Here is a 15,929-nt window from a genome sequence, read left to right as displayed (position 1 = left end):
GTTGCCTACTGTCCCACTCTGCAGAGGATCTCAGGTGTATTTTCTCCAAATCACACGATTGTTGTCCAGCATAGCACAATCAAATCAGGAGAAAATACAACTAAGAACTGTAAGAAGAACTGTCTATCTAACGTTAGTATCAGTGGTTTTCAATCCTGGTCCTCATAGCAGGTGTAAGTCGTATTACGGCTGTGCAAGCTACACAAATGTTCATCCCGAGAGCATTTCACACAAGTTCCCCAATATCACTCTGATTCACTCAGCATCAAATGCTGTGTGAATTGTTATATCTAATTTTATGAAAGGAAAATATCATACTGTAAATCGTTTTACAACACGGCAGGGCAAACAAGACAGCTTGGTGTTTGGAAGTGCAACATTTGCTCAATTAGGGAAAGCCACAAAGTATTTAAGCTAGAATGCATGCAAACATCAGCGGCACTAGTCAAGTGACAAGTGACTAGCAAGCAAGTTGCCAGTTACCTATAAGGACTGCCTTACTGCAAGTCAGCAGTGAGCAAATCATAAAATGTCACTCTAGAAATCATGAATTAACAGCACTGATTTTATTTTAATCTTTGGCAACTGGCCACTGAATAAACAGGATAATACATGATAATACACCCTGAGGTGTGTCAAAAATAAAGCATGACTCCCTCATTTAAACTCTTTCTACAAGGGCTGTGCTCTTGAGTTTGGTGGGCTGCATGTATGTGGTGTTGCTTCATCTAGACTGTGCCTTGTTTAACAGGCTGCATTAGGTCTGGACTTACTTATTTAACTGCACTACTCCTGCACATTAAATACGAAGTCCAGACCTAATGCAGGTCTGTACTGTGCAGGATTTTTATCAGTGTTCTATGTCAATTAATACAGGGTCTTAAGAAGTCTTACAGGGGCTTGAAAAGTCCAAAGAATTATCTAAATTCAAGGCTTTAAAAAGTCCTAAAATGTTGTATATGCTGTTAATAGAGTTCTTATTTTTTCACCATGATAGGTTTATTTTTTCATTTTGGTGCAAATATGAAATCAGGCAGAGGTACTAACAGATTATTTACATTCAATATGTAGTCAGTATCTAGATATCTAGTTGACACATTTGGAAAGTAAGGCAAACAAAATAAGGCAAATGCCATGAATTGTAAAGTTGCACCAAAAGATATGACTGGCAGTAGTGTTAGTATTATTTTCTTATGTTGTATTACATCACTTGCACTACCAGTTGGTCACAGTAAAAGTTTGGCCCATATTCATATCCACTCTTAGATTAATACAGAACAGGATTAATACAAACAAAATATACACACGTTTTCTTTTCATGGCATCCGCTTTAATAAACATAATTGGACATCACGTCTGTAAAATTTATTTTCCTGCGGTTCTTTGCTCACAAGCATGGAGCATATAATGGCCTCCAACAATTAAAATATGCAACTAATGGCACAAACGGGCCACTGAATTACCACAGGCAACAAATTACCCTTGGGTTTCCCAGGCTTGATTGTGTCAGTATATCAACATGGAAGGAATTCAGCACATAATCATGGCATGCCTCTGTTATAAAGGTCAGTATTCCAGCTGCACTGATTATGAATAAAAGAAAGTCTCTTCAGGCCAGTGGTGTTGCAGTCGTCGGCTCTCCTATACTGAGCTGAGCACCACACTCTAATAAGATCTTCTTTCAAACGTCATATGAGTTAATTCAATGTAGCATTGTGAAATGATATCCAGCGCCATCTCAGTTTTCAATTAAGGATCATGCCTGGGCTTTTAAATGAATGTGCATTAGGAAATGGAATGAAAGCTAACCTGAACTCTCAGCAATATGATTCACAAGAAACTTCCACTGCAAATGCATCTGACTGGTGCAAAGTGTTACGGGAACTAAAGTAAAGACGGCAAATTCCAGCTGCATTTTCACAGAATTCAGACTTTGCTGCAAGTTCACCTACTTGCATTTTCTTAGAGTAGAATCATTTTTTTTCTATATTTGCATTCATTTGAAATTTGCCTTTCTCATGAACTCAGAGGGATTTTATACTGTTGCTCAGTTTGCATGCAGGGTCACAGAACTGTAAGAATGAACTGTATGCTGGGATTTAGTTGTATGCAGCAGTTAAACCTCAATGAACCAGTAAAACTGTCTGCCCAAAATGTATTATTCTTAATTCTATTGTCATTATTGTTGCTGTTGTTGTTGTTGTTATTCATACTAGAACAACCAAATATTTAAAAATAATCCTTGTACCTTGAACCCGCTTGTGCCTTGCACTCAAGGTGCTACCCATCATTGTACTGACAGAGTTCGGACAGGCAATTGTGCTTAAATTAAACATAAAATGTATCTATTTTAACACAAATAAATACTTAGAATACGTGTCACTATTAATATAATTCAATAGATGGTTTCCGTTGGTCAGTGTGACATGTGCTGCATATAACGAACAGCCAAAGAACAGCCACACGTCTTCTATAAGCCAGTCAGTTATTAATGATAAATTACTTGTTTTTGCAGTGTGCTCTCCCAAACAGTCTATTCAAATCGTCATCCACGTCATCAATTCTCAAGTATTACATAATTATAATTCTATACAAATACCTAGTTTACACCCATGAAACTTAGTTGATGAGTAACACCTCAAATGTCAATTGGTAAATGGATTTCCCTCTATTTTTTTAATCTGAGCCTTCCACCACTTTCTGCCCCTCTGCAACTTTGAAACAAACATCAAACCAATTTTACCTTATGCAATTTGTATCTCTTATTTATTACTTACACACACAACATCACAGTCATTACTACATTGCAATCATTAAAAAAAATAAAAAGGCTAATGGAGTCATATTTTTAGCATGAATTATTTTAACTTATTTTTAACTCTCCTCCTGTCTCTTAGATGCTGCTTCATCCATTTTTTAACGGTGACTTGGGGAGATATTTGGCGAGTGCCTCCGCTTCAGCACATACACCAGAACAGCTATAGAAATGTATTTACATCCCTTATCACAGTGATGATTATTGGCCAACATCTGCTGGTTGTCAGTAGAGCAAACTCCCACAGCCTACCTCGCACCCCAAGGCGTCTTTAAACCAGCCACTTACATCACATAGACTCTCTGCTTGAAGTATCTCCAAAATCAGGCTGGTTAGATGAAAAAGAAATTATATAGTAGTTGCAGAATATAATCACTCCTTTTCAACCAATGGCCAGTCGATGGCCAGCTAAACTTTGTCTTATTGCATTAAAATACAGTCGCTGTTGCCTTCTCAGTTGATTTTCACACTCAAGTGCCTTCCACACCCCAACACAGCTTCCATCTCATTTGCATTACCACAATTACTGCTGCCAGCCAACACCTACCACAGCAACTTTTTTTCATTCATATGTAAGCCTCAAAAGACAGGAAATTCACTAATCTCCTGCCAGTGCTAACTTCAGACTGTCCTCCAAGGTGTTTCAGCACAACACTTTGACAAGTGTTAGTATCCTGTAGCTATGTGTGCTGCAACAACAACAACATGCTGTATACTCACCACTGGGCACAATGCTGAAAGCTGCACTACCCAAGATACACTCATATTATCAGCCTAAATCAACACATAGGGCTGCAACATAGAAGACAGAGATACCCTATACGTTCACCCTATTTGCACAAATGAAAGTCTTGCGTGGTCACTGGCGGGAAATCTTCTCTGCACACCGGAAGTGATGAATTGAAACTTAGTCAGAACAACAGACAAAGCAGCAGTGAGCGAGGTCCAAGGAGTGTGCAGTTTACTGATGTCACGTTACAGGATTTCTGGGTAATGAAGTCCTTAAAATTCAAAGTTACCTCTCACTGCCAACATGCGGGGCAGCTTTAACATTCAAACCTTTTCTGAAGGAGCCTAAATTGAAGAGTAGATGCTTCCCAAAGAGAGTAAAAGTGAGAAGGAAGAAAAGGGAGAGAGGTAACAATAGACAAATCGAGCTCAAAAACAGCAACAGCAAAGGATAACCCCACTTGTGCAAAAAGGAGTACAACAGCTGCAAGTGTGTAGGTGGCTAGTGGGTGCCTGATGAATTTGGACCATCTCCCTGACTGCAGAGGGACAAACAGCTCATAGGCTGCGGGGCGATGGTGTTTCATACTGACCAGCATCCCAAGTGTAAATATCCTTTCCCGCAGGGAGACGGGCACCCACTCTGCCCAGGAGCACCGCACCAATCTGTGCAGGGCTTTGCACTCCTGCGCAGACAGATTAGCAACTTTGATTGAACAGATTAAAATGCTTTCAAAGTGCAGGCTTTTAAAGTGCATGTTTGGAAGCTCATTACTGTCCAAACCAACTTTTCTCCTCAGCTTTCCCAAAAATACGAAATCCTAAAGTGCTGTTGGGCTTTCTTCATGACAATGCCTGTCTTAGTACTTCTTTTTCAATTCCCTGTTCCCATGTTCTCTCCGTGTTTGTGTGGGTTTCCTCCCGGTGCTCTGGTTTTCTCCCACAGTCCAAAAACATGCAGGTCAGGTGAATTGGAGACTCTGAACTGCCTGTGAGTGTGTTTGATGTAGTATATGTATAAGATGTAGTATGGTATATGACATACTGTATATATGATATGGTATGCAAAGCCCTTTGAGATATGCTTGTGATAAAAGGTTATGTAAATAAATCTGACTTGTGTTTTCGAAACTCAACATTTCTTTGGTCTTTCCTCCATTTCAGTCTAAAGTGTTCAGTCATTAATTTGTGTTCATCCAACGCAAATTAATGAGATTCTGTGTGTCTTTTCTGTAGGATGATTCATCACGGGCATTGATAAGGCCCACACAGATGTATCATCCTCAAATTTAATAATGTGATTAGAGTCATACATACAGTAAATGGGGCCATAATAGGTGTTTGGCTGTGGTACTATTGCTGAGGGTTGTGGCTGTGCAGGAGGGAAGCTTTTGAAAATAAGAATAATTACCAAATTATATCTATGACTATCCTTAAACTGCCTAATGTGCAACTACAATTTGATCAACTGAAAATGAAACACCGGCTTATTTCACAGCCTGCCATGTTCAGTACACACAACACACACACATACACACAGGTGAGACCTTGCAAACTCTGCCCCTCCCCCTCTGTGTTCACAGGTCTCTCCCTCACACACACACACACACACACACACATACACACACACACACACACACACACAGGTGAGATCTTGCAAACTCTGTCCCTCCCCCTCTGTCTTCACAGGTCTCTCTCTCTCTCTCTCTCTCTCTCTCTCTCTCTCTCGCTCACACACACACACACACACACACACACACACAGTAAGAGAGCTTAATAGCCTACAAGTCTTGATCATGCTTCATCCCCTCCCCCTCTGTCCACACAAACATGCACACACCATTTTTATGCTTAGTACATACATTTTTATGTACAAAGCACTTGTGTCGGGGGATTGCAGTGTTGCATACAAGATCACGCCTCTGTCCACATGCACAAACAGTAGTGGTCCTGTACAGACCATTTTAACACACAATATTGTGAGATCGGTTGATGGATTCAGATAGAAACAAAAACAGGCTACAGTTATGGGTTTGAGTGTATCTTCTTTTATCCTACAATCATCAGAATTACTCGGAAAAATGTAATGTTTTATAGATATCCTTGTGGCCATGAGATCACACTGCAAAATACAGAATGGCAATCTGCAATGTAATGTCACATTTACCCTCTCTGCAAATGATAACTCATCATGATAGGTGGATCAGTTTACAATACTTACATCAATCCATAAAGTTTTCTCATTCTCGCTGAAACAGCTCTTCGAAGCACAGTACTGCGCATCGTCTTTGTTGCTGTTAGCAAAGAGCGCCTCGAAAACGTACTTATGGGTAATTTCTCTTTGATGTAATCAATATGGGAATCAGAAGTTTATTCCCAAGCATTAGTGAGGAATTTGTCTAGGTTTTTTTCATAAATATATACATAAACAACCTACCACTCATAAATCATTCAGCATAAATCCAGAAATGCAGACACCCACAGCAGACAAACAAAAGTGGTTCACACTTCATAGCAATAGTTAAAACAATGGAAAAGAAATGTTTCTCTGATGGATAGTGGTTGTGCATTTAACTGTTTTTGAGGTTTTTGGAAAGAGATGTTGTCTTAGAATGGGTTTGGCAATATCATTCTGCGTGTATTTTTACTTTCTATTAATGTACAGGCCCTGGAAGGTAAGCTGGTTGGTGTGATTCTGTCAGTATGCTATATCCGGCTGAGTTTGATTTTAAAGGTCGATGATGCATTTCTGCACCAGATGGTTACTGAGGATGTAAGGACGCTCTTGATAATTGCTATGGAGAATTGGGAAAGGTTGAATTTGTGGAGGTGGCAGAGGAAGCCCAAATGTGCTTTTTGATTCCTAATATAATGTTCTTGTCTCTTCAGTGTATAACAGTGATAGTGAAGAGATATATTAAAGTAGCTATGGTGCTAAGTGCCACTCCACCTATAGACATTGGCTATAAAACAGGTCTGGTGGTTCTTCCAATAATACACCACCATCTCCACAGATTTGACTCACCTCAGAGTTACTTAACCTCAAAACCTATCATGCATATGTGGACTCACTTCTGTTGGTAATGACATTTACAAAGAATCACGTTGTCAGCAAATCTGAACATTTGAGTTCCCTCAAATAAGCCATTAAGCGCCTTACGGCAGCAAGCCCACAGGTTCTGCACTGCCGTCCCTTCACTAAGCCATTGTTTACTCTTATGAGCCACTGTTACTTTTGATGGGCTGTTTTTTCCTCTTAATAAGCCTTAATACATGGTAGTCAGCAATAGCTGCAGCACTGCAAAATAAAAGCTGTTATGCTATGTTGTTAGCTTATTGCTGTGATTTTTACATGGCATTTATGGATAGATGTTGATCACTTTTGTGCAGCACTGTTTTTTACAGACGTGTGATTAGTTCGCTATACACCTAGTGAGCTACTTAGCACCTATAACCTGACCTGTGCATCCACTGCTTATACAATACCAGCTGCAGTAGATAATGGCAGATAAGCTAGTGAGAGTATAAGATAGTAAGATAGAGGTGAGCCAGAGTAGTTAAATTTCAGACTACAACAGAGCATCAGTAAATAATTGTTATCACATTGTTGTTGCTGCCTTTATCCAAGTTTACTGTCACAGCTGAAGCTCACTACTCTTTACAAACGAAGACAATGCAAACAACAGGATAAAACAGGTCAAATCCATATGGGGAAATGTGTGTTTGCAAAGCTAGAGAGCCAGTTAACTATGTGAAATGCAAAACCAATGCCTCACACACAATAACACACATCTGAAAAACTGCACAATGCAGCACAGCAAAACACTGCCTGGGGTCTAATCTGATATTTTCCAGATCATTACTCTTGATCATTTGATTGGTTGGCTGATGAGTGACAGCAGGTCGTTTTATCGCTATGAATAGCACAGTGACCTGTCCGTCTTCCGGTAAATTAATTCTCAGGGGGAGCCGATCATTGATCTCAATATTGGGTTGAAGGCACATTGATCCCTCAGTCTTAAATCATTAATTACAGTGATACTTAAGCTTCAGTTTAACCTGCATTCTGTGTAAAGTTTATTCTGTATTTAGCAGTGTAAGTGCTGCACTATACTGTATCACCAAGGCGGGCTTCTATGGTCCAGTTTGTCTTCATAAAATTTTCCTACAGGCCATCAATGAGAATTGAATATAGGAAAGCACATTAAAACACTCCTGAATACTTCTTACCACATAAAAACCCTTTTAACTAAGATCCTGACTTTAAAATGATTGAGAGGCACTTGTGCTGGCTTTTGTTTAAGAATAAAGGTTATGGGAACAAATAACCTTGGGAGATGACCAGTAATGGAGTGGCAATTGTACCATAAGATGTTGAGCAGACAGACGACATTCCTGGAGAATGTAGGGAATGGACAACAAGAGCAAAACCAGGAAATAGACAGAAAAACAGGGGATGGAGAGGAACAGTAAAAGCATATCCCAGCAATACAAGAGCACAAATATTTTACACCTCAAAAGGTCCAGCTAAATAAAATATCAGTATCACCGGTAACAACCAACCATGAGAGTGGAAGGCAGAGTATCACCACAGAAAGTGAAGACTGCTTTGAGCAAAGCACTGAGCCTCAAACTGCTCCAGGAGTGCTGAACCTGCAGGCTCTGATGAAATATATATACAGCAGGGGGCTAGGTGTGTGTGTATGTATGAGGGATATATGAGAAAAGAGAAATTCTAATAATTGTGTGTAAAATTGCCAATAAAGGAATAAAGCAAGAGATGTTTAGCATGTTGCAAAGGACAGGTGGTACAGGACAGAAACACATTGTAGCACAATGAAGGGAAGCTAATGGTAAGTTAAAGATCAGTTATACTCATGAAATTTTATCTGAGGCATGACCATGACTCTTGCAAGCAGGATCAAGCAGGATTCATCCAATTTTAATTGAGAGCGGTTAATCCCATTTTGAAATCGGCTCTTATTTCACAAGTGTTTGCCGTGGAGTTAGCCTACATCTCACTGTCTGGTCATGACGAACGCAGAGGCGACGTGAGTCTGTGGGAGGAGATGTTTAATGTCTTCTCCATGAGGAAGGCGTGGTGTCTCAGATGGAGATGTGGAGGAAGATATGAGCCAGAAGGGTGTGAGGCGTGGAGACACATGGGATTATCTGTGCTAGTAAAACTCCTCGCCTGCTCTTTCAGAAACTCAAGAAGCATGAGGATACTTTCATTTAGCAGCGGTGTCCCCCGACTGCTAGAAAATGGCCCCCACTCCTTGACAAATGTAAATACGATCAAGATTCATCATCATTGCTTATCCAAAACAATGAAACATAACTAAAAAAGCCCAACTTGTTCATATATAACAATAACTAATCAACATAAGAACCATTTTAAACAGGAACTGGACCTGATACTGGGAACAAGATTGAACACGATGGTGTTAAAACCAAAATAATCCCACAAACTGTTAAAACAAAATTAAAAAAGTCTACACTACAAAAATAAAAATACTGTACACATACACACACACATCACTCTGGCAGGGACATGGAGGACTTCTGGGCAGTGTGTGTGTGTGTGTGTGTGTGTGTGTGTGTGTGTGTGTGTGGCGGAGCCGGCCAGTGAAGCCAGGCTTGGCTACATACAGCTAACAGACTCTGTGGAAAACAGTCTACAACCGTGTGCCATGTGGAGGGAAACTCTGAGCAGACTGTAACACCGGAAACACCTGAAGCCGGGAGGGAGGGGAGGGGATTTTGTGATGTGATGGACAATCTGAGAATGACTGATCCTGCTCTGTAAGACTGGATCATAACATAACAGATGAAGAACACTAGCCTATCCCACTGAGTATGACAATGCAGAGACCAAAACGAAATCAATAAACACGATCAAAATACAGTCTAATAGCTGACTGAAAGTTTGGTTCACTGAAAACAATGGACATGTTACATTGAAAGCAACCGCCTGATTCTTTGAATTTACAAACCGTGTGTAGAAATCATCCATATAGAAAATAGAAGGCTTCTTTTTCATGTAGTGGCACTGTTCATGTTACCTGACTTCAAGCTGCCATAAAGCCTCTTTTACAGTACACTGGTGCTGTGATGATAAATTATACTTAAGTGGCCCTGAGCAATAAAGTGCATTCCCCAAGGTCAAAACCATACAATGCATGTTTGCTTTGCTGGGATGCAAAGCAGAAAGTGAACGAGTCAAATCAGTATGCTGTGTGAGGATTAAAGCCGTATTGTCCTGCACGGCAGATAAGGTTCATTTACTGTCCAAAAGCTTTCACGAAACACATCAAGAAAATACACCCCCGATATACATCTATGTTGTAGCCTTCTCTATGTAAATGGACTTTGGAAATAGGCCACGTATATCGGCATGCAAAACCGAGCACGCGGTGATGTAAACGTAATACGGTGTGAATAAGCTGGTACCTGGAGGCATATGAAGCCTACAACAGTGGAAGCCTGTAGACAGCGTGATCACTGTAATTACTATAGGGCTGTGCAGTGAGAAAAGCACGATTCTGCATGAACTAAATTACACCAGATAAAGGCAATACGAGCATATGTGACATAAACGCGCGTTTTTCTTACAAAGGGCCTTGCCTCAAACGCGAAATCGCGTGCACATTTACAGATTTTTTTTTTTTTTACAAACTCCCAGTCCACAACCAGCACACACAGCGGGGTCGCTGCTGCAACCATCGGCTGCTCTCCGGGCTTACCTTGCACCCGAACATGAGGGAGAGGGTCCGGTTGCTGCAGATGACCTTACACTGACACATGACGGGCGAGAGACACTTTAAATTCCTGACAGGCAGAGACATCAGTCCAAAGCCTCAGACCAGACCAGAGCTCGCCGGTCCGCCGCCAGAGCCGCGATGCAATTAAGAGCCGAGGAGGTGGAGGGGAATGGTGATGCCGGTGTTTTAGGCAGGCTGCCCGGCTGGAACGTGGCGGTACCTACTCAGCTGCAAGCGTGTTTTGATGCAACTTGATATCATGCATGGTTTTTTTTGTTGTCTTTTTTTCTAGTTTAAAGAGGTCTGAGGACGCACGCTGGTCTGTCGCTATACGTTGCCATGTTGTTCTATGGATGGAGGTTTCACACTGCCAACATCATCATTCATGATTTCTCTCTCTCTCTCTCTCTCTCTCTCTCTCTCTCTCTCTCTCTCTCTCTCTCTCTCTCTCTCTCTCTCTCTCTCTCTCTCCCTCTCTCTCGTTTCATCTGATTGACCGTAAAGTTTGTACACTATGCGCAGCTGCAATCAGGTCAGCAGATGAGTGAGAGGGCGTGTCGGTGTATCAATAATCCCCCAAAAGCCATGAGTAAGTAATATTGGTTTTAGTGTTAAAGCATCACACCAAACACTCAATTTAAAGCAGTGATATCTTGGCAATTATTGTCCTGCCACATTGAATAACCTGGCTCACCACAACGTGTTACAGTGTGATTACTGCGCCCCCTCTCGGTGCAGTGGAGAGGTGTCGGAGCTTTCCAAGGTGCTGAAATGTTTTAAACCAGTGGACAACGCCTGAAGGCTACAAAATGTCTGCAAGTGTCTAACATTTCCTTGGTATCTGCTCTGCTGATTGGATTGAAACAGAATATCATTCATCAACACGCTCAGTCAAGGTCGTTCCCAAGGTTTGTCGTCATCGTCTTGCAGCAATTTGCAAATGAGCCCAGAAACATGTGAGAACCTTTGCCCTCAGCTCTCAAAAACACAAAATTCATTCACAACAACAACAAAAACAACCAATATGCCTGCTGCTGTACTCACACACTTCTCTCTGTCTCTATCTCTCTCTGAAACACACACTCACATACACACGATTTCTTGTGGTGAACTAGTGACTGTAAGACAATAACGTGTAGAAAAAAAGTCCTGAGAGATGAGAAGATCTTGCAAGGATGGATTAACTGAGCGTCACAGTGTTTCAGGGCCAGAATGATTTCATACAGGAGGTGGGAAGCATGCTGAAATATTTGACTCAAGTAGAAGTACTGCAACTCAGTACTACTCAGTGGAGTAGTAACTGGGGTGGAGGTAAACCTAACTACATTACCCAAGTAAAAGCAAAACAGCAGCTCACTAAAAAGTAGACCCCACTCAAGTCGGCTTTGTTGTTACCTTGTACTGAAAGTTATCAGTAATTTTCTCATTGTCCAAAAATCTCCTCACATTACTCACAATATTATACATTTTACCTGTCTTCATGTCATCCTTGCAAAACTTGTCCTAAAAGACTCCAGATAGACTATTGAGGTAAAAGTCTTCATATAAGAACTGTTGAGAGAGATTAAAGTAGGACTAAGAACAAATATTCCAGTGGTAATAAGTGTTGATATTTCAGTGACAATTATTTGGAGTGTTGATTAGAGTGTTGTTTGTTCACTTACACAGCTGATCTGGCTCTGGGACAGCTGTTCTAAAAGTGTTAAATTCACTCTGATGGGTGAGGACTTATATAAGCACTCTTTGAATTAAATAAACACTGCTGTGATATGTCCAAGAGTATTGCTCTCTAAAAAAAAACCTCAAATATGAACTAATATATTGATATAATTTCATACACAAATACAGCCAATAACTAGTACATTTGAACATTTCATTCCAAAATGCTATATGTCCATGTTAAAACAAAAAACATCATGCCATGTTCATATTGTTCAATATTCAAATAAGAAAAGTGATTAGGCTGCTTCCTGTAAAATGGAAATATTTTACAAGATAGCCAATAATATCAGTAGTAGGCGGTGGTGAGTTTTACTTTCAGGCCAGTAATCATTTTTCAAAGGCTGAACGTCTCATCTTGGAGGGGAAGTCTTCCCTCCTCCACCCCTGTGCAGGAATGTGCTGACTTGCTGAGCCCACAGGGTGGAGTGAGAGACCCAGGTAGGCCAGATTTAAATATTGTGCATTCATCTCAGGACCGACTGCGGTGCAGGGCTCAACGCTCTCGGGTGACGTCAGTGTTAAATCGAACAGAGCCACTGTTCCAAACACACCAGTGCGCCGATACTCTCTCAAGCCTTATCACTCACTCAGAAAGCGGGGGATATCCTGGGAAATTTGAAATGTGCTGTACAGACATCAGCGGGTTTATAACAGAGCTAAAGAGCAAGTGAATGAATTATGGTGATTTCAACATAATGTGAAGTAGGCTAGAGTTACTCTCTCTGAAATAAGGTCATCTTCACAGTGATCTCTCTCTTGAAAAGCAGAGAGGCCAAAGAGATCCATAAAGTAACAAATCAATATAGTCAACGCCAAAAACATTTGAAAAATCCTGTCTGGGAGCCAACACTATAATGTGATTTGCGGAACAGAAATATGGCAGTCTATACAACTGGAAAGTACTCAGTCTTGAGCAGATACAGCAGTATGGTAGGTACTGTGGCGTGTGTGTGTGTGTGTGTGTGTGTGTGCGCATGTGTGTACTTAGCCTTGTGTGCATGTGTAGGTGTACTGTTATTCATTTAGTACACTAGATGTGTGACGTTATCAGTCAACTTTATACCTTTGACTCCTGTCTCTATCACGTAAGCACATTGTGCTTTTCAAACCCACAACATGGTTTCCATGGATATTGCGTTCTAAAATAGAACTCTGGCCTTGATTGCAGCAGTGAAGGTTGTATTTTGATGAGTGACTCTGATGTTGACTTACAGTATATCGAAAAATATTGCAATGATGAGTAATATACTGCGGCAGGCCATTTTTTCAAATTAATAAAAGGGTGTCTCCATACCTTTTCCTGTTCTCCTCCTCCTTAAATTATGTAAGCGCAGGTTCTGTGTGCGTTTCCGCTCAAAACAGACTCCACTCTGAAAGTGATTGACAAGTGGTTGTCAAGTTCTTCAGGAGCTCTTGAGTCTGGGAAAGCTTTTGATACAAGGTCTGACAACACTTTGAAAACAGTAGCCAACATAAATATCAAATGTACAGGAAACTTTAAAAAATATTTGTTGCCATACGTATTATTTGGAAAAATTGGAACAAAACAGAGAATGCTCTGCTTGAGAGCCTTGACAAAGGCTAATTTCCATCCATGTAGCCTATATATCAATAATGTATATATTTAAAACAACTGCAGCCATAATCCAAATGTAAAAATGGGTAGCTGCACCACAAAAACTGAAATTATGGAATTGGAGCCGGTTGTGACAACTTTTTCATTATTTATGCTACAAAAATAATTAAAAATCTCATTTAACAGCTGTAATTCCATCAAAATGTTTTCTTTAAGGATTGTCTCTGGGAGGAATTCTGAACCATAATTGAAATTTGGCTTAAAAATATGTGTAGCTGAAATTAATTATTTACGATGCATCCGAATTGGCTTTTGGCTGTGGTTTGCCTCAGCTTCACAGTCGTGGTAGAGGGTTGGATATATTGTTGACCTGATCATCCGTTCAATCCACATTGTTAGCAAGCCAAGAAACTAAAACATGGCAATGTTTTGCTGCACTGCCTCACATTTTGAGCTGTAAAATACAGGTTCATACCAAAACCTGTATACCAAATTAACACTGATGAATTGACTACTATCAACTTAAAGCATGGTAATGGTAGGGTGATAGGCCTGATGTCCACAGGGCATCAACATCAGTCTGAGTCAATCATTCAGCCAAACATATATGCCACAATTTAAAGTAATGTAGCGCTGTAAAGGAAAATAAGGCCTGGAATGAATTAGGATGATGACTATACTATCTGAGAAAAAAACAATAAATGATGTACATAACCTGAAAATGCACATACGTGGTTTCATTCTTCTCAGTTCACAAAGCTCTGACAACAATAGGGATAGCATCAGTGACGTCCTGTAATGTTATGGGGTTGTGACTGTGGAAGCGCCTGGGCTGCCCCTCAATGCTTTCATGCAACACAATTTTCAGGGAGATGTCAGCTAAAGGCCTCCTTATAGCCTTCGATATTAAGAAAAGAGAATGTATGACCACCATACTCGATTCTGCAGGAGAGATGTTGCCTAGTTACACACACCTCTTCATATATTTAACTAGGTCTTTTCTCTGTGAAGTGGCAGAGGGGAGATGTCTTATGGTTCAAACAGCATCTTTTGAGATAGTCATGTTCGCATCTAGGCATTACATCACGGTGGATGTGACACTATAATGCTTTCTGTGATGAGAAAGGTGAATTCCCCATTGCAATACGACATTATGTAAGAGTAGGCTTCACATGGAGACCTGAACGGTACATTCCGATATTGAGTATGGCATTAACATCCTAATACTGCATTGTGTGAACAAGCACAGAGAGAGAGAGGGAGAGAGAGAGAGAGAGAGAGAGAGCGAGAGAAAACCCCAAAAGAGCCGGAGCGTTTCCATGACAACATCTGCAGGGGGTGGCGATTCCCTAACAAATAGTCCACTTGCAAACAGCATTCTGGTCACCGTGTTTATAAGACGGCTGCTCTTGTCGTGGGTGATTGTGTGCACAAACCAGGTGCCTCATGCTATCCGCTATATGAAATACCAACGAGACACATGCCAGTGTTTCTGCAATACACCCAGCCTGAAAAGGAGAAGCTCTCCAATGCTGAAAACAGGCTGCTGACAATATTCAGCGCCAGTTGTTACAGCGGCTTACTGAGCCTCCTACTGCCAAAAGGATAGACGAATATGTCCTAAATACATTTGACAATAATTGTGCTTCAAGCTTAATGCACTATGGGTAGAGTCAGATATGCCATACCATTTATATTTTCTCATCTTTTCTGCTAGTCGGTCAATGTCTTGGCAATCATACTGTATATACATCATGTTATTATCAGTGGTTAAGCCATTAGTGGAAAGGTATACCTTTACTTAAGATGAGAGAAATAAATACCTGGATCAAAAGTGCTCCACTGAAAAATGTATGTACATACGAGTGTGCGTATTGAAGTATCTGATATTAAATGTGCTTAAGCATCAAAAGTAAATGCATAATCAATAGGGAATTGTCATGTGTGTGTGCTAGGAAGTATTCCATCTATCTATCGTCTATCAATCTTTCATTAACTTCTTTACCAATGCACAGGCTCTGCTGTACCTATCCTATCCTGTGTATAGGTAATGAATTTTTAACTTCTTTAAGTAAAGCCAAGCTAAGTGGTCTCGTAATGTTTGCACTGATTAGAAAGCCCATTCCCATGATCCTCTCAGTCCTCCAATGTCTTTTAAGAATGGGCTCAAGACCGATCGTAATTCTGACAATGATAATAAAAGAACAAGTAGAAAAAGAACAAGAATGTCCAGTTTTAGAGGCGGGCACAATGTTTTTTGCTCGGTCTGGACTATTCTTCTTTTAACAGCTGATGACAGTAGGCTATTCCACTCTCCCTGAAA

At 40.5% G+C, this 15,929-nt stretch overlaps 1 protein-coding gene across 1 annotated transcript in view; it reads right to left on the bottom strand.

Moving 5' to 3' along the window:
* Positions 1–10,392, bottom strand: part of dlg4a (discs, large homolog 4a (Drosophila)) — a 41,483-nt gene extending 31,091 nt beyond the window's left edge. The window contains exon 1 of the mRNA XM_071898238.2: positions 10,291–10,392. Within this exon, the coding sequence (XP_071754339.1) occupies positions 10,291–10,392 (102 nt within the window). The remainder of the gene's footprint in view (positions 1–10,290) is intronic.
* Between the last annotated feature and the right edge of the window lie 5,537 nt (positions 10,393–15,929).

This window comes from Centroberyx gerrardi, chromosome 11 (genome assembly GCF_048128805.1).
Source record: "Centroberyx gerrardi isolate f3 chromosome 11, fCenGer3.hap1.cur.20231027, whole genome shotgun sequence".
In the NCBI taxonomy this organism is placed as follows: Eukaryota; Metazoa; Chordata; class Actinopteri; order Beryciformes; family Berycidae; genus Centroberyx; species Centroberyx gerrardi.
Note: the sequence above shows the minus strand (reverse complement) of the source record. Positions and strands in the feature narration are given on the sequence as shown.